This window comes from Pseudomyrmex gracilis, unplaced genomic scaffold, assembly GCF_002006095.1.
Source record: "Pseudomyrmex gracilis isolate BER0280 unplaced genomic scaffold, ASM200609v1 scaffold_6, whole genome shotgun sequence".
NCBI classification, from domain to species: domain Eukaryota; kingdom Metazoa; phylum Arthropoda; class Insecta; order Hymenoptera; family Formicidae; genus Pseudomyrmex; species Pseudomyrmex gracilis.
Window position 1 is genome coordinate 121,930 of NW_018020590.1, and position 24,394 is coordinate 146,323.

Here is a 24,394-nt window from a genome sequence, read left to right on the forward strand (position 1 = left end):
GAGGAGCGTCTAACGTGCCAAAGAGCTTTAATTTGTTATATAATATATATTACACGAGTATTTTATTGTAACACGAGTATGTCTGTGTGTTTTTAGATTTTTCAATTTAAACGGAGTGGAAATGTTTTACCTACTCGTTTGCATCCTCTCTTCAAAAAAAACTTGTTCCCATCCGATCTCATCGTCCATGAACGCGTTGAGAACGCAATTTTAATTTCTACTTGGAATTTAAATCTCGAGCGCTGTAGCGTCACGTGACATCAACGCGTGCGCATATCGTCCCGGTTCGTATCGTTTGTTTATTTCACGATCGTCACACAGTCGTCGTATTCGATGTGACAGTTTTTCCAACCTCTGTACAAGTCGGTTTGATTTTTGGTTTTGCAATTGCTTACAGACAACCGGAACACTTCACTTATATGCTATTCTGAAAATTCATTTTATTCAGTCTGAAAGAACGAATGTGTAGATCATCTTTCTATAATTTTAAGCAGACTCTGAACTACTGATTTTGAAACGTCACTTGAGGAATTTTGCTGCTGCGTGTTGCAAATTCACACAAGACTGATATTTTCATCATAACAAGTCTTTCCTGGTTCGAAACGACACTTTTGTTGACTATTATAATTTTGTGTTTCTTTTTTTTTTTGCATAAAAAGTGATTATACGATCATCAAAATTGTGCTGAGAGACGAATAGTAAATATTTACCAGTTTGCATTTATTTGTCGTTAAAAGTGAGGTGTGAATATACAAGCCAATGTGTAATCTTCCGAATCACTGATTTAAACGAGTTCGTCAGTACACCATGTCGCCAGATCCCACACAAGAACCTATTCAAGAGAATCTATCAGTATCCAATGTATCCTTAGATGCGAGTGTAATAAATGATGAGGAAACCAGTGACGATGAGAACATAGGAATCACAGGTTATCAGCCGTTATCACAAGTACCTACAGATGCCGATCCTTTGCTGGACAATGAAGAGGTATATGTTATAACAAATTAAAGTAGTAATATTTTCTATTTGTTTTCACAAATAATCTGATGATCTCTTTTTGAGTAATTGATCTCTTACATTTTGCTTCAGAATGAAGAATGGTTATCCAGATTTGATGAAGAATCTATTCGACCATCATCCGATCCAATAGTGGAGACTCAAGTAAGCAAGTAAACGTAAAGGAAATATTTATTGAATGTGTGAAAGAATATAATTAAAAAATAATTTTAGTTGCGAGCATTTGGGATTAGCAAAAAGAATTTTGATTTCTGTCATTTTCTGATAATCAGAAAAAACTTTGGTTTGCTGTTTCAGAATTGTCCTTCAGAGATACAGCAAGTCTGGTCATGTTCGAGCAATCGCTCTGATATTGACCTAGATGCGACTAAAATCAAAGAAGTAAAATCCGTTATGGCGTCCATCAAGCTTCCTGAAACTTCCATTCCACAATGGGCAAATACAATCTCAGAGGATCAATGGAAAGAGCAGCTTCTTGTTCGCATTAGAGAGATACAGAATAAAAATAGAGATCAAGGTGCAATGTAGTTTGTAATTATATAGCAAATGTGATCTTTATAAGAAGACAATTTACATATATGGAATATTTGAAATAATTTATCATACTATAAAAAAGTACAGATACGACGCTGAGATGTTCAGTTGTTACTGTGTCAAATGTTTTTAACCCTTTGCATGCCTGGCAACAAATAATTTCATGTTATGATGAAATCTGTGAGACTTTACAAAAAAGTCGATTTTTAACGGATAGATTAAAAATATCAATTAATTTGATTATTTATGAATAATACTTAGATTTGTTGATTAAAAAAAAGAAAATAAGAATTAAAAAATCTTTAGTTATAACCAAAAAAATGTTTTACGTTTTTTATTTTGAAAAAAGATAGGATTTATTAGATTCCGCCGAGCATGCAAAGAGTTACTCAACAAATAGCTTTTTGCAAATTGTTATTTTTTCAATGATGTCTTTAACAGAGTTTACTTAAAGTTTTTTTTATTAGGATTATTTTTATTTTGGAAGAAAGATTAATTTTATTTTTCTTTAATTATAATAGGCTGTCTCTCAAGAATGATTTATGAACAGTTTAGGAAGCTTAATTAAGTTAAGAAAAATATAATTCTGAATATGATTTTAACATTATTTCGTTTATAACGTATATAAAATAAATAACATTTCTGCAAAGACATAACATTAGACGTCTAATAAACATCTATGTGATGTCTAATGAACATCTAGTGAAAGTTTGTATAGAATGTTGTTCCATGTGGGATTAGACATCCATAGCTTCATGTGACACGTAATGAACGTCTAATGAAGAGTTTTGTAGATTTTTGTTTTATATGCGGATTGTATAATGTGAGAGAAAAATAATTAAGGAGTATTAATTAAATTGTGAAGTATATATTATTGTTATTTTTTTATATAGTATGTTATTTGAAAGCAGATTATAAGAGATACATGATGCATTAGTTCAATTAATAAACATTGATGTATAAATTCGAAGTGAAACACATGATATCTTCACATGATATCTTTTATATCAGATTTCACAGTATATAATATATGTATACACATATATTCTGTGAAATTTGATTTTACTTTTTAATCTCGCATGAGATGCTTGAATCCCATTTCGATAGTGTTTTTTGCCACGTAAATAATATGATTGAAGAAGAGACAAAGTTTAATTCTATAGTTCAAACTCTGCATCAATAGCAGCAGCTTTGGATGGATTGAGCTTCTTTCGTAAACCGGCAACATCGTCTTCTATTCTTATCAATTTCCGATATTTCTGAAATAGAAAAAAGTATATATAAAATTTTGTGTACACATAGAAGGATGAATTTTTTTAATTTTAAAAATTGATTGTGCGTACGTCAATAAATTTGTGTAATAAAAATTACACTCATTTATTATTTCGCTTTGACATCTGCGTCGATTCTTAAAAGCGTTTATTTGAATTCCTAATTTTTAAATAGTTGGCAGATAGATATTTGATTATTAATTATATCAAAGATTAATCTATGCTACATTTACAATTTGGAAACAAAAGTGGATTTTTTATACATGTGTGTAATTACAGCGACTTATTGGCAACATAATGAAAAAGTAGTTGTGGTACTCAAACCAAAATAGTTCTTACATCAATCAAAATAAATATTGCACACTTACTTCTGAGGTAGTTCCCGATGTAACACTCCAGATGTAGATCATGTAACCTGGAATACACAACATCGAGGAGAGGCCAGCAAGCCATCCTAACAAATGGCTCCACCATGGAAATTCGTATGTAAGATATTTCACAGGAACGAATTTAATGATATTGAAGATGAAGACACCCTAATAATACACAAGATGAAAGAATGTGACAACATGGTTTACAATTCTGAATCAGATAAAATTAAGGCCTTACCACGCAAATGGCAGGTGTGGTAAACGTCCAGCAGATCTTCCACCAGAAGCAAGGATAGTAGCCTATCATGTCTCGTATGCCATCGTAAAATCGGCCCACTCCGAATGCCCACGACACGGAGATACACTCGAAGAACATCAGGAAAAGTAAGCAAAATCCACTCACGGCGTACGTGTCCAGCAGTTGAAACACGTACATTCCGCCCTGAAAATGAAATCGTTTTTTATTATAGTTGCTTTTGAATAAAGAAGATTCTTTAATCTTTATTAAGAAAATCCTGGAACGACGGTCAAACTTCGATTCGACCGCTCAACCAATCTTTAGACCGAGACGAGCTCTAATCGCTGTTTCTCATTCGTCTTTCAAACGAACGAATATTGTTACGCTCATTGCGCGTCACATACTGTTTAGGGCCGGTCTGATTGCACGTGTCGTAAATGAATTACAAGATAGAACGTCTCGAGAAAGAAGGTCAAGGCAAAAGGTCGCGGTCATCGTTGAGAACAAACGAATTCTCCAATGAAGTCCAAAGGTCACACGATGATCACGAAGAAAACAAATTTTTTGTTAGATGTTACTATTAAGTAGAGGAGTTTTGAATACTCCATCTTTCATTATACACATTAAAACATATAAAATCGTAAAAACTTCAATTAATTAAACATCACTTAAGCATTTATTATAGTTTAATCCTTTTTGAAAATGTTTTGTCAATTTTGCTGAAACATTTATATCGTGAAGATTTTACAGTGAGAAAATAAAAATCAGATTTTCACAAAGAGAAAATGCAAAATGCGTAGGTAATCCATTATACGCGCTTTAAGACTTGTTAAATATACTCACTTCCGTGACGCATAGAAGTCCGATCAGATAAGAGATCAAGCATACGATTGCGATGAACAGTTCTTTCCGTTTTCTGAGCAGTCGCGGCCACTCGTCTACGGCGGCGGTGATGAAACCTTCCATGGTGCAGAACTATAGAGGAAACGCAACTTGGTCTTTAACATTGATATTAATCCGCGCAGTTCCGGGAAAACGGGTGCCAAGATTGAATTCGACAAGTCCGTGTTACCTGACTGTCTAATCCTATCAGTAGCAGCATGAAAAAGAAGAGACTCGACCAAATCGATGCTCCGGGCAATTGCAACACTGCCGAGGGATAAACCAAAAAAGCCAAACCCGGTCCTAGGTCGAAAATATTAAAAATATGTATACAGGATGTCTTTAAGGAAAAAGGAAGAAAAAAAGAAACGCTGGAAGCAGCTAACTACCGGAAGCAGCCACATCGGCAACTGGTTTTTGTTGCTCGTGTGCCATGAAACCGACCACGGAGAATATGACCACTCCGCTGAGCAGACTGGTGCAAGTATTCACTCCGCATACAATAAGAGCATCTCTGCAACATATCGACAAGATTAAATTATTCTTGCGAGAAGAATTTTCATTTCTGTATATTTAATTTTAAAGAGAAAAAATAGAAAAAAATATACAAGAGAATAAAATGAGAAGGTAATTCAACCACAAATAATTATAAATATCGTTATTTCTTACAGTATTGTCTATTATCAAGTTGTTGATAGATAAGTCGGATTCAAAGAGAGATGCAACTATGTTTTTTTACAGAGCGAAGTGTATACACGAAGTGTAAAGCAGCGATTGAGTACTGCAACGATAATAGATCGAAGGTGCTTACTTGTAAACGTTATTGTTGAATTTGTTGTAACTGCCTAGAGCTACCAGCGCGCCTAGGCCGAGGGCGTAAGTGAAGAATATCTGCGTCACTGCGTCTATCCATACCTACACGATAATCGCGCAATGACACTTGTGTTTTCCAAGTCCGTATTAACGAGAAATCGGCATTACGGTTAACAACAGAGTTTTACCTCGGGATCGCCGAGCTTCGAGAGATTCGGCGTGGCGTAATACTTTAGACCCTCCGAAGCGCCGGGCAGCGTCAAACCTCTCACGAGCAGCACCGCCAGCAAGGCGTACGGAAACAGCGCCGTGAAATAGACAACCTAAATCACATCCTGCGTTATACACGTTACTGCCCTCAACAGAGCGAAGAGGGTGAGGATACGTTTATTTTTTTTTTTTTCGAACGAGCTCGCGCCTCACCTTGCCGGTCCATTTGACACCCTTCCAGATGCAGAAGTAACACATAACCCACACGACGGCGAGCGTGCCGGCCAGTTCCCATCGTATACCACCCATATCTTCGATGCCCGAGGAAATCATCAGAGTTCGCCTCCTTTTGTAAGGAAAAAAAACGTAATTTCGCTTTACTCCGATTGATCAGCACAGAAACGTAAACTAGGTAAATAACTTACTCCCAAAACTCCTTCACCGGGTCCTTCAGTAACTCGTGACTCAGGTTCCCGACGGACGTGGCGCATATGAGGTCGTTCGGCCAGTAATCGTCGTGCCAGCACGTGGCGTTCAAACGTTCGTCGGGCGTGATGCAATAGCGCGTGTTCCACGCGTTGTCGCAGGTTCTCCAGGGTACGTCTACAAGATTCACATCAGATAGATTTCAAACTGAAGTCAAATTTAAGATTAAAAAATAAGCAAAAGAGTGTTGAATGACGACACCAAAGCGTTGAAAACGCCGCGTTTCGAAGTCACACGCTCACCAGCTCGCAGAGAGACTAGGAAGTAGAAGAGCGCCCAAGCGAGAATGATTATGTAATACACATTGGTCCAGCAGGAGAGCACGCAAGTCGCATATCCGATACCTGCGGAGATCGACATTGCCAACGTTGTTACAGGAAGTGTGTCAAGAAGATTCACTCATCAGCGAGATAATCCCGAATGAATTTACCTTTAAATAATGGCGCTATCTTGAAAACACCTAGACCGCCGATCGTCAGCATCTGTCCCAAGGACAGTTCCATCAGGAACATCGGTATACCGGCCAGCGCGAGCGCTATGAAATACGGCACCATGAAGGCGCCGCCGCCATTCTTGTAGCAAAGGTAAGGAAATCGCCATAGATTTCCCAGACCTATCGCCAGCCCCACGACGGACAGAATAAACTCGATCTTTAAACGAGAAAAAAAAATAATAATAGGTGAGTACTTTGAATGTTGAGATGGTAGTATCAACAAAGAATAAAAATATGTGTTACCTTGCTGCTCCAGTTCCCTCGTTCCGGCAGATCCTTGGCTCGTATTTTGATGATGGAGGACTGTCGCAGGCACTGTATGGCCTCAAAACGGAAGTCCGATTCCTTTCCGCTGTTAGAAGTGCGGTTGTTCACCGGCTCGGAAAAAAGAGCTTTCAGCTCCTGCACCGGATTCGCGGTGCTCGCCGCCGGTTTTCGCGGAAGAGGACTCGTGGATCTGTCTACCTTAGGACGGCCCGGGGTGGTCGGCTCCTTCGAAGGCATTTTTTTGCGACGGCGAAATCGCGAAACGAGATCGAAATCGAAGGACGGATCACGTCATCCCTATCGGCCGTTGGGAGTGAAAACCAGCTCGTGAACGCGTAGTTAAGTGCGTGTGTATATATATGTATGTACGCTCTTTTCTCCGATTAAAACGCTGGAGCGAAGTCGTCGAAAGCGAACAGAAGAAAGGAACGAAGAGCTGATTGATGTAACTGTCGTCTATATGTTGGGAAATGTTTTCTCGGTCTTATCTACTAGCCACACGTTGAACTTCGACGAAACGGGAAAATCCCTCGGGAGCAGCTGCACGTGTTGCGTCCGAACTTGAGTGCACACAGAAGATGACGATAAAAATCTTAATGTAAGTAATACTCGCGCGGGATCTCTCGCATAATATTCATCGCGGTCGTCGTCGTCGTCGAGCGCGAGGTGCGTACAAGGTATGACATATAGTAGACAAGGGTCTTGATGATGACGGACGATAGATAACGAGCTACTTCCGGGAATCATAGCGTTCGCCGAATGCGTTCTCATCGTCACAACCTTGTCCTATTTTATGATTTAACTCATGGTGTCCTATACAATTGCGCGATGTGTACCCGTCTCATGTGTGTGTGTGTGTGTGTGTGTCTTTCGCGATAACACGGCGAAAAAATTCCGTCTTTCGCGCATTTCGCGGATGTTTTATAATCGTTCGAAATAATCGATTAAGTCGTGCGTTTCAATTTGAATTGCAAATCGACTCGAGCAATAAGTAGCTGTGAATGGTAGCAGTGAATGTGGTAACAGCAACGCGCAACGGAAGTAATCTCTGTTTCGTTATATAAATATCGTTTTTTTAGAAAAAAAAAAAGCGAAAACTAAGTTTGACACCAAGAAGAACACCCGACTCGCGATACATTTGCATGGAAATGAGTGATGCAATATCACTGCTATTGTATCACAATCGACCGCGCGTACGTGCTCTTACATCGTGCTCCTATATACACCCCGATTGATGTTTTTTCTGTTTCTTACCTTTCGGTGTCCTCGCGCTGATTCCTATTCCTGCATTCTCCGAATGTGTCCCGCCGAAGTACGCTGTTCCCTTTCTTTCACGATAATCGTATCCGCGCGAGAGAAGTCACTTTTTTTTACTGTTATTTCAGCAGAATGCGGAATTCCCCGGAGGAGCCGAGGACACCCCGTTTCGTAACGTTAACCGGACGTTCGACCGAGCAGGACTTCGAGGAAGGGCCCTCGCGGATGCAGAGATTTCTGCCGTACCCCGTCGCGATCTACCCCACAATGACACGCTCAGTCCCCCTCAAGCATGAACCTATCTTTCCATTCAACAAATTAATGCCACAGTGTCACTCTATATTTAGGCTGCTCGTGCGGCACGAAGAGAGAGAAGATCGGTTGTACGCGCGCGAATCACTGCGGCCGATTCGTTACGCGAAACAATGTTTTCTACTTCTTTTTACTTACCTTCATAAGCGCGCGTGGGTCTTCCGACGCGATAATCATGTCTACATTAATTCGCAGGAGTACCACTTATTTGTTAACGCACTACGAAAAAAGTACAAATGTACGATCGGTCATGCTTTGTGTCCTGAGATGAGATAAAACGCTAAAAAAACGCTCAAAATATGTTTAAAGCGGCCACTTTTTTTTATTATTATTTCAATAATTGTAGTTAGTTTTAAAGTTATTTGTTAGACTCGGTTTATATTTGTTTATTGTTTGTTTTTTACTTATTAACAGTAGTAAACAAGATTTCCCACACAACACGAGTGACTGATTGTCGACTTACAGTCGACCTTTTTCAGCCAACTTATAGTCAACTTTTAAAAGTTGACTTTAAGTTGACTTTTAAAAATCGACTATAAATTGACTAGAGTCGACTATTTGCCGATAATTAGATGGTTTTGAAAGATAAACTAAACATAATTGTATTTAATCAGCAAGGTGATGAAGGCTCCAAATATCCAAGATAAACACAGTAATGTGACAAGGCCAATGGGAGCACAAACACTGTTGCTTGTGTGTTGAAAATTTTTTGAATATATAGAGTGTACAAACATTTCAACACACAAACAGCAGTGTTCGTGCTCCCATTTGTCTTGCCACTTTACTTTTAAATTGTTTATCTTGGATAATTGTATTTGTCATCGCGCTAAACATGCTATATTTACGCATTTGTGTGTATATCTGACGCCTCCAGTCTCAGTAAGTGTCAATTAATCATTGTGATCATTGCGTCGGTTGTTTTTTAAGTATATTTTGAGAATACTGAAAAGTATATAATAATATACTATTTTTCGACTTAAAGTTAACTTAAAGTCGACTTTTCAACGGTTGATTATGAGTCGACGGCAGTGATCACAGTTTTGAGACGCTTACAGCATGCAGCAGTGTGAAGGGTATGCGCACAATACCAGCAAGCATACATATGTATGTGTACAAAGAGCACATATGTGTTTGATTTGTGTTTTCACAATATTTATGTTCCGCTGTTTCTATTTTCTTTTGTTTCTCTCAAAGGATATTTCTACTGATCTTCAATAAATGCAACAAAATAATGTTGCAATTGAGAAAAGCAAAGAGATATGTTTTTGAACGCTTACGACATGAGGATAGATGAGGATAGATTGTGTGAATGCTCATAACGCATTACATCATAAGAAGCACACATAATAGAAGACGATTATACAATTTCTAAACCCGATACCTTCAGTGTTAGAAGAAACATATTCAGAAAATAAAACAAATACACACAAGTGATAAGACGTAAAAATATACTAAGTGCGTATAAATATAAATCGAGAACTTGCGATTTTCATAACCGCTTATTTGAACGTGTGTATTTATTTTGCAAAATAATATATGATTAGAAAAATACTCATATGGAATAAATAATTTTTTTTTTGTAGAAAGCGATTCATCTTGTGTCTAGTGGCATATCTTGTTTTTTGTAACAACCATTTCACGTCGCGAATTTCAACAAAGAGGATCGGAACTTCACGAGGCAAGAATTAAAGAGAAATCATACACGTATATGATATTGTATGGGCGATAGATAATAAGGAAATACATGGCGTATATCATGGCGTATGCTTTCATAATTCTTTTTCGTTATAGTGACTAGCGAAAAATATTATCTGTTACTATCGTTTCTAAGCTGTGATACAACTAATTATTAAAGTTATTGTGATAAGAAAAAATATACTACAAATACACGCATAAAATAATAATAATTATATTTATTTTCTAACACTTGAAACGAATAAATACATATATGTGTGTGTGTGTGTGTGTAAATATATATTAATGTGTAATTGTCGTAATTATATTACTGTGACGGAGTATTATATATTGCAGTTATTATTATTTATAACGTCATACGATTGTGTCAGCTATCGTCTTTATCGACTCAGTGCTCTCTTTTTCTCTCATGCTTTCTAGTGACATTGACGAGGTAATGTTGACGTCACTGTCACGAAAATTGTTTTGAATACATTCTGTGCAATCACATGTGCAAAACGGTTATACTGGTTGATCTGTCGTGTTGTGTTGTAGCTTTTGATAATTTAAATACATAACAAATTCACAGCGAGTGTGCAATGGATCTTGACATACTCGTGCTTGACGTGCTCGAAAAAGATGACCACACTGCTCTGGAAAATTGGACGGAGTGGTGCCGGATGTTTCGGCAGAAAGTCAATACCTATATTCAGGAAGTCCAATTGGTTGAGCAAGGTATAAAAATCTTTTACACATTGTGCATATACATAAATTAGAAAGCTTTCCGAAGATTAACAACGAGTGATCTTGCATCGTGCACTTTAATTGTATAAATCACTTCATCACTTGATTCATAATAATAAACTGTTCATCTCATAATAAACTCTGTGGAACTTGTATTTTTTTGCTTTTTTTTTTTTTATAATAAATATATTGTTTGACATTTGCACGTTGCAGCCCAGAATCCTCTCGCTAAACAAATATCAGAACTGGAAGATGACTATGAGAAATTGAAATTCAGTTTAGAGAATCTTGCAACAGAAGAAAAACTATTAGATAAGAAGATATTCAAAGTGAAAAAGGAAATAGATGATCTGGAAGTGGAATCCCAAACCGTGAAAGCAGAAAAGGATGTTTTATCGGTACAGATATTAAAGTTGGAACATGGTAAATAGATCTGTTTATTTGAATCTTTTATCGATTAATTGAATCCATCATATTTCTAATCTCTGCATTTCTCTTCAGATATACATGAAAGGAAGACAAACAAACTTCTGCAATGGAGTGCTTTTAAACGTGCCATGAGCTTTTATAAACAAAACTTGGATATACACATAAGTCTTGAAGAACATACAGATGGTGATGATCAAATACGATTTGATTTCTTCACACACAACGAAGCAACGAAAGACAAATATTTTGTAAAATTATTACACAAAAATAATGAATATACAGGTAAAAATAGAAATGTTTATAGACATATGTGTACATACATACATAATGTAATATAATGTGCATATTTGTAACCAATTAAAATAATTCTAATATGTGATTGTTTCAGTCGAGCAAGTTGAACCGAAATTAAAGAAAGAGCATTTGAAAGAGATGTGTATTATAACGAAATCTTCAGAATGTTCCAGAGTATCCGACATTACATTGTTCTTGTGCCAGATACGAAACGTATTTCTACAGCATTATATAAAAACATCGTAAACATTTATGGGTTATTAATTGTATATGGATGTGTATATAGAATATATAATATTTTTATATTTATGATAGAGAAAACGAATATATATATTCTTTCACTATCCCTTTTTTACGAAAGAATAATTTTTATTAATGTGAAAGTTGAAATGTAGTTAAACCGCATCGTTGTGTATGTATAGTAGACACGCGCTTGCTATTGGTTTTGATAAGTTTATATCTCGCAAAAAATATATATTTGTATTGATAAAATATATATATGTATGTTTTATATGTGTGTGATGTATTTCTCTATTGATCGTCTCGCACCTGTAATTTTCTCTGAACTGTCTAAGAACAATATCCCCGAATCGAGATAATTGACATCATTTTGTTACAGTTTAGTTAACTTTCAGTAAGAGAGTCGCGTGTGTGAGACCGCAACTTTACAGACAGCTTTTTGCCGACCGTTATTTAAGATTTGCGAGAAAAAAATCAATTGGCAATGCGAAAAAAAGCAACAAAGGATGATATATGCACACTTATGTTTAAACGTCAGCGTGATTTTATTCAACTACAGTACATATTACAGTATCTTGTGTTTTGTGTCATTTCTCTTTCGATTTTATTATTAATTTGGTTACAAGGATTTTTTTGCCGTTTCTGGTCCGAGACTTAAGCAGAAAACGAAAACGGAGAAAGAGGATAATGCAAATCACAGTGCGGATAAATAACTTAAGAACTAAAATTACGTAAAAACAGGTCTCTGCTTTGTCTTTTCGTACTTATCGTATGTAAAATGTATAAACGGTACCTACGCGTACATATAGCGCTGCTTCGTTTCGAATGGCATCAGTAAGTGACACCACTTAGACGCTTAAAAATTAAACATACGGCGCACGTATAAGATCGGCGTTGTGTTAAAATCGTCTTTTCGGTTGTATTCCGTATGTATAAAATATACTCACGTACAGATATGTGTAGACAATTAGCTCGTAATACTTAATTATTTATTTTGCCTCTCCCTAGCGATGTGCGACGTAAAGTTACTTTTTTCATTAAAATACTTAATAAAGATAAATTATTATTTTGATTATGAGTTTTCTAGCTAATTGATGCTGCAATTCCGAGCAAACGTGCGAATAAATCGTAAATTCGTAAAATTACCGCTTACAAGGCAATTTGTAAGAAGCTAAGTTCAAGAACAGTACACAATAGATTCTACATTAAACTGCAATCCTGTGCATCAGCGTCTCTGTTGCAATATATTCATAATCAAGATGAGCGAGCAACTTTACTTTGAATAATTTCGAAACAAAAACTTGAAATTGCAGCACCAAGTTAGCAGTCGTTCGAAGCAATGGGCTGCTTCTGCGTGTAACGAAAAAACCGAGCAAGAAATTGCTCTGTGATTTCATTTAAAAATGAAAAAAAAAAAATTTAACTTCGCGATCTTCAGTCACGGAAATGTCTTTTCGCGTTGCATTTTATTATTATTTATGCGCGCGCATGTATCTGGAATAGTTGAACACCGTATATGCGGCTAAACGGGTTGTGTTACATTATGTATGCCCGGAGGCACGTTGACAATAATTCGTCCCTATTGGCACGAATTAACAAAAGAGTCAATTGATCGCCCACTGCCAATCTGTCCGCGCTAACGGCATAAGTTAACAGATTTTATTTGCTTCATTGACCCGCAAGGGAATTCATTTGCATATGCATGACTATTGAGAGATTCGATCGAAGACCGAAGTCTTCTGTGAGTTATTATGTTGTAGAAGGCTGTGTATATGTGTGCGATGTGTAGTTTCTTTGTTCGCGTAACATTCTCGAAACTATTTTACAACATGCAAGAAACAAATTCGTCAAGCGCGACTTATGCGTTAAATACACGGAAATAAAAATAAAAATTGTGGACGCTATGAAGCTTTGTTTAGATACCGATACGATGTCGACTATTCACCAGCTTCGTACACAATTTAGAGGCTAAAAGCGCTAAATTAAAGATGAGTTTCGCTCATAAGTGGCTATTTACAATGAAAGGGCGTACAACGATCTTATCGAATTGTTAAGAACGAAGAAGTAACGTACAATTCACTTGTACGTGCTCTAATCCCAGTGTTCAGTATTGGATCTTGCCGAATTGTGGGAATCTTTTTTTTTTTTTTTATCATTACGAGACTTCGACCTCCGCCCGGCAATGAAGATATGCGATGGATAAATTTTGAACGTTCAGGATTGTTCCTTATCATGGAATAATGGATCCGCCGCGGAATTTGCTGTTCACACGCAGGACGCACACGCGCATTCACTTTGCATATACATATATACATATATGTACGCACCCGTGCCTTCGAAAACGCGAAGAATAAAAGAGCGCCTGTGAATTAAAACGCACGACGTTATGTACAGTGCATGCAAAATACGACACTACTATCGCAAGTAGTACGTTTCCAGAAACGGCATGTCGAATATTCGATAAATCGCTCCGTTCCGTATTTTCGTTTTTGTGGTCTTCCTTGCTCCTCTTTGTTCTTCTTCGCCGTCTCCTGTCCAACAAGAGTTTTCGCGCGCGATCCTCTGTATCGCGGAAATAGTTTGAGACTTCCGGGTCTCTCTCAATGCATTTTCTTTCTCTCTCTCTTTCTCTCTCTCTCTCTCTCTCTCTCTCACACACACACCCTGTTAAGATGCTGATAAACTCGTGCGATTATATCCTTGAAAGGTCATCATCGTGCACGCCACGGCGACATGGATCCTCTTCTTCTCCGTCTTCTTACTCGAGGGTGGCGGCAAAAGACACGTTGCCGCCGGACGCGGCCGCCGCGGCGGCTAGCAAAAGTGCCGGCGGTAACTGTGACGTGGTCGTGATCGGACAGGTGTTGCGTCCGTAGATTTTTGCGTGATTTACCTCGAGTGCAACAGTCAGGTCTGCCAGGCCGTCGTCACACAACACGGGATTGTCTGCAAGAAACGGGAAGCGTGTGTGTGAGAGCGCAAGAGAATAAAGGTTGGAAGACGACACGTAGAAGCAAAAAAAGAAAATACACAAAAAATGAAAAAGAAACGATATTTATATGCGCGAGACAGAAGCGTATCATTCTGCGTGCGATACACTTTTGATTTTTCACTCGTTATATCGCGCGATTCTGTCTCGCTGTATCAGAGTCCTAAATTCGAGAGCTATTATTTTGGCTGTAAATATCATATAAAAAATTATCGCAAAGACGCATGACTGACGAGCACGAGCTTTGGCCGCGAGCTCTGATAACGCGGATTAGTTTTAACCAGAAAATTAATCGTTTTAACATACACCCAGTCGGTTACCACGCTCAGAGCATGAACTGTCGTCGAACAGATTAATGTGGCGACACTTTTTTTTTCCAAAGTTTCATTCAAAGATCGTGACCGATTTTCCCGTATAAGTATATATATAATATACAACCGCGCGCGAAATAAAGGAACATTGTCCTCTCAAGCGAAAACTTAAAGCAACCCGAGAAGGTAACGGGATTCGGCAAGACAACGCGGTTGCAAGAAAACAAAATAAAAAAGTAGACAGAAAACGACGATATATTGACAATAACAGCGACTCAACGAGCACAGACGCCGGTGTACAATAAATAATTCGAGCTGGCGCCACAGCGGGGGTTATCACGAGAAATGTAACGTTGTAACAAATAATATACGCCTCGGGAGCTGAACGAAGCCGAGCCATTATCAGCGAGTAATTTATTTTCCGTCCTCCTCCTACCTCTTTACCTCCCCTCTCACCCTTGCGTATTCGGCCGCTCTTTCTCCCGCTCCCTTCTTTCTTCTCTTTCTCTCTCTCTCTCTCTCTCTTTCTCTCTCTTTCGCTTTCTCTCTGTTTGTTTGTCTACCATTTAAGACCTTACAAATGGTGTTTATTAATTATGCACTATCGCGCTGCGTCACACGTCGTTCTGTTCTCAACAATTAACAATCTAATTGAAAAAAAAAAAAAACAAAACAAAAAAAAAACAATTTAATCGAATCTGCCGAATCTTCAATCAAATGAGTATCCGTCTGAGATGAGATAAAATTGCGCGTTAACACATATTTCACAGAATTTATACAGTAACTTTAGATAGTGTCGCACAGGAAGATGTTGCGCGTTACGCAGAGAAGAAAACATTGCGTATTTAATTAAATAAGAATAGCTATTCCGTTGAAAGGACAGAATCTCTTGAACGACATTAGCCTTGCTCAAGTAGAGATTTCACTGTACGTGTCGGAGAGTCGTGTTTATACGATAGTTAACTCGATTACCGTTTCGTTTGTCATGAATCTCTCGTGTATCAGGCGGATGTGACGGACAACATCGCATACAATTCGGTCTTTATTTTTCTCACCAATACGCGACGATTAATAAAATTAAATCTACCTTATTATTATTATTGTTATTGAACTATTTTTCATTGAAAAACAAACTTGAAAGTTTTAAAAATAACGTGCAAATTTTATATACATTCATTATTATTATATTATTAAACACCGGAGAGGAGAGAGAGAGAGAGAGAGAAAGAGAATATATATATATATATATATAATATATATAAAAATATGACACTGGGAGACATTAAAGTAATGTTGATACAGGGGGTAGGAAAGGAGGAAAGAGGGGTGTGGGGAGAAAAAGAAAGTCCAATATAGACTCACCTTGAAGATATATACGTAGCACGTCGGGGACTCCGTGAATCGTGCATCGCGTATTAGCCACCAACTCCGGCATGACAGTACGTATTTGATTCATACTGAAATCGGCCCAGCAGAGCACCGGGAAACCGCGAAAGTCGCGACCAGACAGAGTGACCAGACGATTGTGCGACGCGTTCAGTTCTTCCAGAACCGGCATCCAGGTCTAAGCAACGATCGCACACGTCGTTATTTTGTCATACCGTATGTCGAGAACACATTAAAACGTAGAAAACGAAGAAAACCAAGAGATTCGAAAGAAAATAAAAAGATCTCAATTGTGTCATTTCGCATACGTTACCTCGGACATGTCCTCGAGAGTTATGAACTGATTGTGCGAGATGTCGAGCACGCGGAGTCCGCCGAGGCCGCGCAGATCACGCGGTCCGATCGTAGGCCCGAGCGCGTTGTGACTGAGATTGAGCCTCTGCAGCTCCTTCATGCCCAAGAACAGAGAACCGTCCAGGCTGCGCAGCTCGTTGTGCTGGAGACGCAGGTCTTGGACGTTGCGGCCAGCGATTTCCTCGCCCTCTTCCTCCACCAGATTCTGCGAACGTCAAGTGTGCGTTGGGATTCAACCGATCGTTTTTCTAATTCGAATCAACAAAGAATAGCAATGCGAATAGCACCCACCTCTGAGGACGGCCTACCCCTGACGAGTCGAGCGATTCGATTGTGCGACAGATCGAGCAGCCTGAGCTCGCGCACACCGCGCAAAGACGCAAGGGAGAATTCGCGAAGTTCGTTGTGCGTCAGGTTGAGGACCTTCAACGATCGGAGTGGATAAAGAGCGCTACTCCCGTTACCGTCGCCATCCGCACCGCCGAGGGACTTGAGAGAGTTGTGGCCGAGCTCGAGGTCCTCCAACATCTCGGCCTCTATGAAATCGTCCGCGTTCAGCTGAGAAGACACCAAGTTTCAAACGTCGTCCAATTGCTTTGCTCGTAGTATTAAAACTGCGCTTGATTAACGCTCGGTATTGTCGCGACGAATACACGTTTCGATTGTACACGAAACGTGTGAAAACGTGTAAAAAGTCTATCGCAAAAAACGCTAAAAACTAGTTCGTCCGTTTCGTCGGGTGGTGACTCGAAATCCTTCCGTCAGGCGGAAGGCGGCAATAATTACGTTACATACGTGGTAATTGACTCAATGTACGGCGCGCTTTAGCGCGAACGAGCGCCTCGACTCGAGCGCTCCGGCGCGTCGTGCGCGTTAAAGCGTTAATATTACGAGAGAGAGAGAGAGCACGTGCGAGAGAGCTTTGAATGCGCTTCTCTGAATGTTCCGCGATTCGTATAACATCTATTTTTCAATTTTTTACCTAATATTTAAATAAACTTTAAATTTTCTCTTTTTCTCTCATTTATTTGACCTGCCGCTAGCGAGCTTGAAGTCATTTTTCGACTCTTTAATTGGACGCGTTGAAGAATAATATGTTTTGCGTGAAAAATATTCGCGTGACGAAAAGTCGAACGTGTACTCGTGTCACAAAATTACATTGTAGTCTATATACCTCTTGCAGCTCGTTGTACGAAAGCTTCAGATATTTCAGACGTCTGGCCTTTTGCAGAGTGCCGTCGAGATTTCGGATCTTATTGTGCTGAAGGAAGAGACTCTCCAGACGATGGAGATATCGGAACTCGGCCGGCAGATGCGTCAGCTTGTTATCCACGGCATAAAGCATCTTGAGATTGTGACCGGACGACGGTAGCTCGCCGTCGAGCGACGTGAGCTCGTTAGAATTAATGAGTAGCCATTCGAGTTGATTTAAATCCCTGCAAACAAACAAGCGCCCGGCACGTGGCATGAGTCGCCAGGGAAATCCAGTTCTTCGGTGCGTGTCTTCGAATCGCCGCAGGAATGTGTCGTCGAACATTCTAGCATACGACATATCTCTCGAAAGTTTAAACACGACGATAGTAGCTGATCTACGCGTGGTATTTCCTATAATCAGCAATTTGTACGCGCATCATCATCATCATCATCATCATCATCATCATCAACAGTTTACGCAGTCTTGATCACAGGCGGAATGACTGACTAGATAAGACGTTCTTTTGCGGCTACGAATGACAGTAAACAGGATGAGACACCATTGATAGCTTTCCGACGCGAATCTCAAAGATTGTGAACGAAAAGTGTCTTTTTAGAGTTAATTGCAAACGTAGGTACTATGAAAACTGTTTACGTCGCACTTAATATCAGCATGTTTACAGGAATTTGTAACCTTTGACAGTGTCGCGAATCGTCCGAGCGCTAGAACTCTCATGTGCTAATTTTCTGTATACGAAGAAGCGTATGTATCAAAAACGATCGTACCTCAGAGTGTGATTCAAAGTATGCAGACGATTTCTCCCGACGTGTAAATGCTTAACCAGAGGCGGTAGCGAGCCTGGAGTCATCTCGGATATTGCGTTTCCGGCCAAAAACAAGTGTTGAAGCATTGGATTGTACTGAAACAAACAACAAGGAACACAAAATTGTAAATTATTAATTTGTTATTACACAAATTATGTAACTTTTCTCTTATCTCGTCGAGAATTTTATCTAATAGCAGTATATATGCAATAATTGCGCACGCATTTTAAATGATAAATTTTCGTATCAATATTAAAATTAATAAAATAACTAAAAAAACACACTTGAGTTCAAAAATATTTTAACTACTTTCAACATTGGAAGTTTTGATTCCTTGTAATTTTGATCACAGTCTCTTTTTTCAAAAAAAAAAAAAAATATCAACGAAAAACTAAATGATTACAAAATCAAGTAAAAAAACAATAAATACACATAAGACTTTGTATTAAAATGACATATCATAACGTCAAAGTTTGATAAACATGTTTTGTGTTTTTTTATTTTTATCTTAAACCTATCACGCGTGTAAAATGTTGCTACATGCGTGTTGTCTGACATTTGTAGTAAAGTGCGAGAATTAACGCGTCTTTAAATTTAGCTGTGCGAAAAACTATAAAAAACAAAAATAAAAAAATAAAAATAAAAAATTCCCAACATTCCGTAAGTACGAAACTTAGTTCGATGCGTAATCGGCCAACTATTTGCAGCATGTGGCATGGTCGCGTGTATCGCGATGACATCCCGTCTTAATCGCGTCATCAAGCTCGGAATTTAGAGAACTTCTGTGATCTCTCTATCTCTCGCGATCTCACATTCAGAGATCTTCAGAGGTGTGAGAAAAGAAATTCAAGTAATTTTTTTATAATACGCACCTTGAAGTCATCCGAATCGATACGGCTTATCCGGTTTCTGCTGAGGTCCAGAGTTCTCAGCAGCGACAGATGCGACAAGATATGTCTCGGTATTGCGGGCACCTCGTTGTCCGCCAGACTCAAGTACTGGGTTCGACTGAGACCAGCGAAAACGTCGCCGTCCAGGACCCTGCGAATCACATCGTACAACACCTCGTGCTATTTACTCGCAACTTTGTGACTTTTCACAAGAAAAATTGTTTACGCCGCACGTACGATAATCGTACAATTTTTTTCTTTATTGTTCTTACGTTAATTTTTCTAAGACTTTCCCTAATCACGCACAGCGTGAGATATTTATCTCTTTTTTTTTTTTTTTTATTTGTCTCATCGTATTCTCGTTGCTTATCATTTGTGCGTAGTAATACACACATAAACTGGAGCGGCCGGATAGACGGGCCAATGAGGGTCCTGAAAAAAAGTGGACGCGCCAGACGTTATCGTTCGATTATTCACTTAGTATTGGCTCACTGCGACTTGTTATTTAATTATTCCACGACGATAAAACGCGCAAGCATCGCCGCGATAACTCGCGCTAAGAGGTCAGGCACGATTAAGATTCTCGCGCCCCCGTCTCTACCCTCCTTTCCGCTGTCTCGCGAGAAATGTACGGCGTCTTCTCCTCGAATAGAGGCCGGCGCCGATCTTCAAGGATCATCGTTCGTTCCGCGCTCGTTTCTCGTCGCGCGGCAGGATAATCAAGAAAGAGACCGGAGAGAAAGAAGAGGCCTCCACGTCTTTTGTGTGTAGCTCGTAAAAAAAATTGACGGCTCGAGAGGCGCGGCATTCCGAGGAAAATCTCGACCCCGAGAGAAATGTAAATGGGGGACACGTTTACGCGCGTCGAGAGACGTGACCAAAAAAATTAGAAAAATTTCGGCAACTAGGCAAATTAGCGGAACTCTCGAGATGCGCATCAATGCGCGTTTATATTTATCGCCGTTCATTCATCAATCTGCTTGATACATCATTGTTACATAACGATGCATCACGATGTGTGTCTTCCGCGATATCCTGGCAGTGTGTACACAACAATTATTTAATATTGACGCGTCGCGGTTCGATAAACCGATAAACCGCGCGAAATTTATACTCGTTGTCTCCCGCGCTCGTTTGTACGTACATCTCCTTCTCACTCCTCGCGTATCGCGTTACCTTGTACGTCAAAAAAAAAAAAAAAAAAAAAAAATGTCCAAAAAAAGTGATACTTTTAACGCTGATTTTTTATCACGCGGACGGTCACGACGGTTGCATATGACGAAGCGTGTTCGGGGTTAAGGACAATCGCGCGCGACGATCACGAAACACGGGTGGAACCACGGGGGAGAATTCGAGACGAGCGAGATCGGGCGCGTTTCATTGTCCGCATATAAGAAGAGAGACGGTGCGATGGCGCCGCAATATAACGCCTTCGCAAATGCGCGCCATCGTCATGAGAATTAAGATCACTTCTTTGTTATACATATACAAATGTCTCCATTCAATGTCCGCAATAGCAGACGATGACCTTTCGCGAAGATACTAGCCGTATCAACGTGTGTGGCACACTTGTGGACGGGACGCGGAGTGCGCGAGTACGAATGACAGGCGTGAACGGCTGCTGCATCTTCATATATTTTGCTTGTTTGATTTTACCCTGTTTACCGCGCCTTCGACCGATCTCTGCAATTCCTCTTCCTCCCCCTTCTCTCTCTCTCTCTCTCTCTCTCTCTTGCTTTCTCGTTCAATTTCACTGAGTGCAATTAACAGCAATTAAAACAGTTAACCGGGTTTGTTTTTTTTTTTTTTTTTTTTTCACACACCAGACGTTCTCGAAAAAAAAAAAAACGATCAATGTTATTGAATTGATTTCAGTAATTTTTCAACAAACAATCGATAAGAGAGAAAATATTGGTTAAATAACGAAAGGATGTTTACGAAATGAAAGCTGTTTCATAGTTTCTGTTTATCGCGTTTGAAAAATGGATAATCTCTCTCTCTCTCTCTCTCTTTCTCTCTGTTAAAACTCTCTTTTATCATCTTCGCGCGACAACTATGTAGTAGCGCGCTGTGTAGTAACCGTGACTGATAAGCGCGACATCATTATCGTTGCTCCCACGATTCTCATGGACTTCACCGAGGACTTCAGACCTACTGACTGTTTTTGAAATCTCATCGTAACACGGATCGCATTATTAACTCTCAAATTAACGCTTTAACAAACAAGCAGCCGACTGAAATCGGGGAAATAAGACCTTATCGCGTTCGACATGGAAGTTTGATTAAAAATTTGAATTTGTCTTGAATCACGAAGATGCAACAAGAACTTTCTTCTTCGAAACCGCGACCTTCGAAAAGAATCGCAACTAGCTCGGTAGCTAGTCGAGCGTGACGATTCTATCATCACTCACCCTATAAAATCGTGATTCAACTCGAGCCGGGTGATGGACATACGCAGTTCCTTGAAGTCGTGGCGGGATATGTCGTGCAGATCCGAATGCGTCACCCGCAAGGTGATCTGCTGCTCGGGGGTGAATTTGCCGCTTAGCGCTTCGGCCAGTTGATCGAACGACTTCATCTTCTCGCACAGCACCTCGATACGCTCTCCCAGGTGGTGACCACCGCCACCGCCGTTACCTCCGGCGTTATTGTTGGTGTTGGCGACACCACCGATGGACGCGGTTACCGGCGCCTGATTGATAACGGGACTGGAGAACTCCTCCTGTCGGCAGGTGCACGGGCTGATTTCGCGGCGCACGGCGCAGTGGAGGCTCGTGCTAGCCGCGAGACCCAGCAGCGTGTAGAGAATCCCGGACATTATGACACTTGACGGACAAGAATGTTGTAATATCGATCGCAACGTCGATCGATTAGAACGCGTAATGTTTGATTCAAACGTAAAATTGTGAGACAAAATTTACGAGAGCGCGGTGATCACGCGTACCCTCTCTGCGCGATCACCGACGGCGTCCTTCTTATCGCCACCACTCGATATGTATATGAATGTTGTGCACGAGTTTAATTAATAGCACGATTGAATTTTTCGTAACCTTTGTGTTTTTCGTCAAAAAACGCAAACGCCAGGATGATGTTGCATAGTGCGTGGGATGGACGGTCGCGCGCGCGATGTTCGTTCGTACACCCGATCACTGATCAACACGGCGAGCAGACCGACACAGGAGCGGAGCGAAGTTGGACACTAGCAATAGTAGCAGCGACTGACGGCCACGTGTTATCTACACTGTCGCTCATCCGCACCATCCTACGGAATATAAGTTCACCACGCCTCCCTCTCTCCCACCTTTTCTCTCTCTCTCTCTCTCTCTCTCTCTCTCTCTCTTTTGCTCTTTCCTCTCCTTTGCCGTCGCTTTGGCCGTTCGAAGGAAGCTTATCGTCGTCGCCAGTAGGTCTTCCTCTTGGCGCCACGGACGCGGTAACGGCATTAAGCCGCGACGCGCCGTGCAAGACTTACTTATAGTCGTGAACGGAAAGTCGTCTCGTCGGATGGCCACGGTGGCGCCGTGCGCCTCCTTCGAGAGGGCGAGAGGGACTCCCTCCGAAGATCTTCTTCACTCTTCTTACGCACTCCCTCCGTCGTACGTTATGCATCGTACACCGACTTTACGGGCTCGTCTTCTTTTTCCTCCCAGCCGGCTCGGCTCGGCTCGTCCCGTTGCTCTCCCTCTTGCGCGCACCGTCACACACTCCTCCTCTCTCCCTCCTCCCTGTTTGTTGTTCACCTCGCACTCTCTCCGTTTCTCCTGGTCCAAGAACGGCACGTTCCTGACTCCTTTGCTCCCTCGCTGCGGCTACCGGCTTACTCGAATCCGGTCTCCCCGCTGTCAGGCGACGCTTTTATCTCTTTTTATGTTTATCCGATTATTCCGGAAGTTTTGTCCTGCCATAAGAAGAGGGAGAGAAAGAAAGAAAGAAAAAAAAGGAAAAAAGAGAGAGCTCTTGTTGAAGTTTTCGTGGACACTCAACAAAGTGATCTCTCGATATGAGAAGAACGTAAAAGTTTCAAGACAGCAGCGCGCGACTCTTTAAGTCGAGAAATTCACCAACTTCTCCCTGTCATCTGTATCCACACTTCACGCAGGCTAACCAGGCGATGTTTGTATCGATAAGCCGATCGTTTACTTCACCTCTGACCTTTGTTTAAGATTTGCACGGTGTGCACGGCGTGAAAGACGATATGCAACAGATAATTTTCTCTCTGTTGCTCTTTCTCTTGCAAACTTTTTGGGGAGCGAGTCTTCTGTTTTATTCCCACAAATAAACATTTTTTAACCGCACTTCATGTGCGCGATGTTTTTATGAAAGAACAAAGTTGCCTCAAAACATGTGCGATCCGAGCATTTCGGATATTTAGATATTTATAGATGAATCTTGTAAATTATAAATTAAATTACCGCTTGTAGCTAAATTAAAACTATTTACTTTAATTAATTTTATTTTAATTTCTACGTTTTTTGTTTTTTATTACACTCGACCGCGAATATTTTGTGACAAAAATCGTCAGATCGAAAAGCCACATTGTGGCAAACTTTGTTTTCTCGTTTAAGTTTGCACTTCGAAGAATCGGACACAACAAAAAAAAAAAAATATTCCAATTTCTGTGGAATGTTGATGGAGTCGGCAGACAGTCGTTATCATTGTTGGACTTAGGTTTACCCGATTCATCATCGGCAATGATTATTAGAGGCGGGGCCACGGATATTCAATCAAGAGCGCTTTCTCTCTTGCATCCGAATGAATCTCGGCGAGTGATTTATAACACCGAGTATTTCAGGTAGCCCGCTAACGACACCTTCTTTTTTTTGTTCTCTTTTCAGTATTCGGGAGCGGAAACCAGTGAGTAATTTCGCCGAGTTAAATCTTCGACGTCTCTCAGGTTTCAGAAAAATCTAATC

General features: G+C 40.1%; 4 protein-coding genes across 4 annotated transcripts; 2 read left to right on the forward strand and 2 right to left on the reverse strand.

Annotated features, from left to right (window-relative positions):
• The first annotated feature begins 120 nt into the window (after positions 1 to 120).
• On the forward strand, positions 121 to 1,831 carry LOC109858641 (male-enhanced antigen 1). Its single transcript, XM_020436113.1, has 4 exons — positions 121 to 595; positions 738 to 987; positions 1,090 to 1,161; positions 1,315 to 1,831. Exons 2-4 carry the CDS (start codon positions 808 to 810, stop codon positions 1,543 to 1,545), a joined length of 483 nt encoding a protein of 160 aa, XP_020291702.1. The 5' UTR covers positions 121 to 595; positions 738 to 807; the 3' UTR covers positions 1,546 to 1,831.
• A 572-nt stretch (positions 1,832 to 2,403) lies between these two features.
• Positions 2,404 to 8,102, reverse strand: LOC109858630 (sodium- and chloride-dependent GABA transporter 1). Its single transcript, XM_020436086.1, has 14 exons — positions 7,837 to 8,102; positions 6,559 to 7,142; positions 6,253 to 6,472; positions 6,065 to 6,166; positions 5,762 to 5,939; positions 5,550 to 5,682; positions 5,315 to 5,449; positions 5,125 to 5,228; positions 4,703 to 4,827; positions 4,504 to 4,616; positions 4,275 to 4,406; positions 3,432 to 3,635; positions 3,191 to 3,358; positions 2,404 to 2,810 (listed from the first exon to the last, which is right to left on the reverse strand). The coding sequence occupies exons 2-14, from the start codon at positions 6,817 to 6,819 to the stop codon at positions 2,709 to 2,711; spliced, it is 1,977 nt and encodes a 658-aa protein (XP_020291675.1). The 5' UTR covers positions 6,820 to 7,142; positions 7,837 to 8,102; the 3' UTR covers positions 2,404 to 2,708.
• A 2,228-nt stretch (positions 8,103 to 10,330) lies between these two features.
• On the forward strand, positions 10,331 to 11,592 carry LOC109858395. Its single transcript, XM_020435586.1, has 4 exons — positions 10,331 to 10,560; positions 10,783 to 10,992; positions 11,071 to 11,280; positions 11,387 to 11,592. The coding sequence occupies exons 1-4, from the start codon at positions 10,425 to 10,427 to the stop codon at positions 11,536 to 11,538; spliced, it is 708 nt and encodes a 235-aa protein (XP_020291175.1). The 5' UTR covers positions 10,331 to 10,424; the 3' UTR covers positions 11,539 to 11,592.
• Positions 11,593 to 12,053: 461 nt separating this feature from the next.
• On the reverse strand, positions 12,054 to 23,136 carry LOC109858386 (insulin-like growth factor-binding protein complex acid labile subunit). Its single transcript, XM_020435573.1, has 8 exons — positions 21,893 to 23,136; positions 19,464 to 19,632; positions 18,553 to 18,686; positions 17,747 to 18,008; positions 16,864 to 17,130; positions 16,532 to 16,777; positions 16,195 to 16,396; positions 12,054 to 14,478 (listed from the first exon to the last, which is right to left on the reverse strand). Exons 1-8 carry the CDS (start codon positions 22,297 to 22,299, stop codon positions 14,291 to 14,293), a joined length of 1,875 nt encoding a protein of 624 aa, XP_020291162.1. The 5' UTR covers positions 22,300 to 23,136; the 3' UTR covers positions 12,054 to 14,290.
• Between the last annotated feature and the right edge of the window lie 1,258 nt (positions 23,137 to 24,394).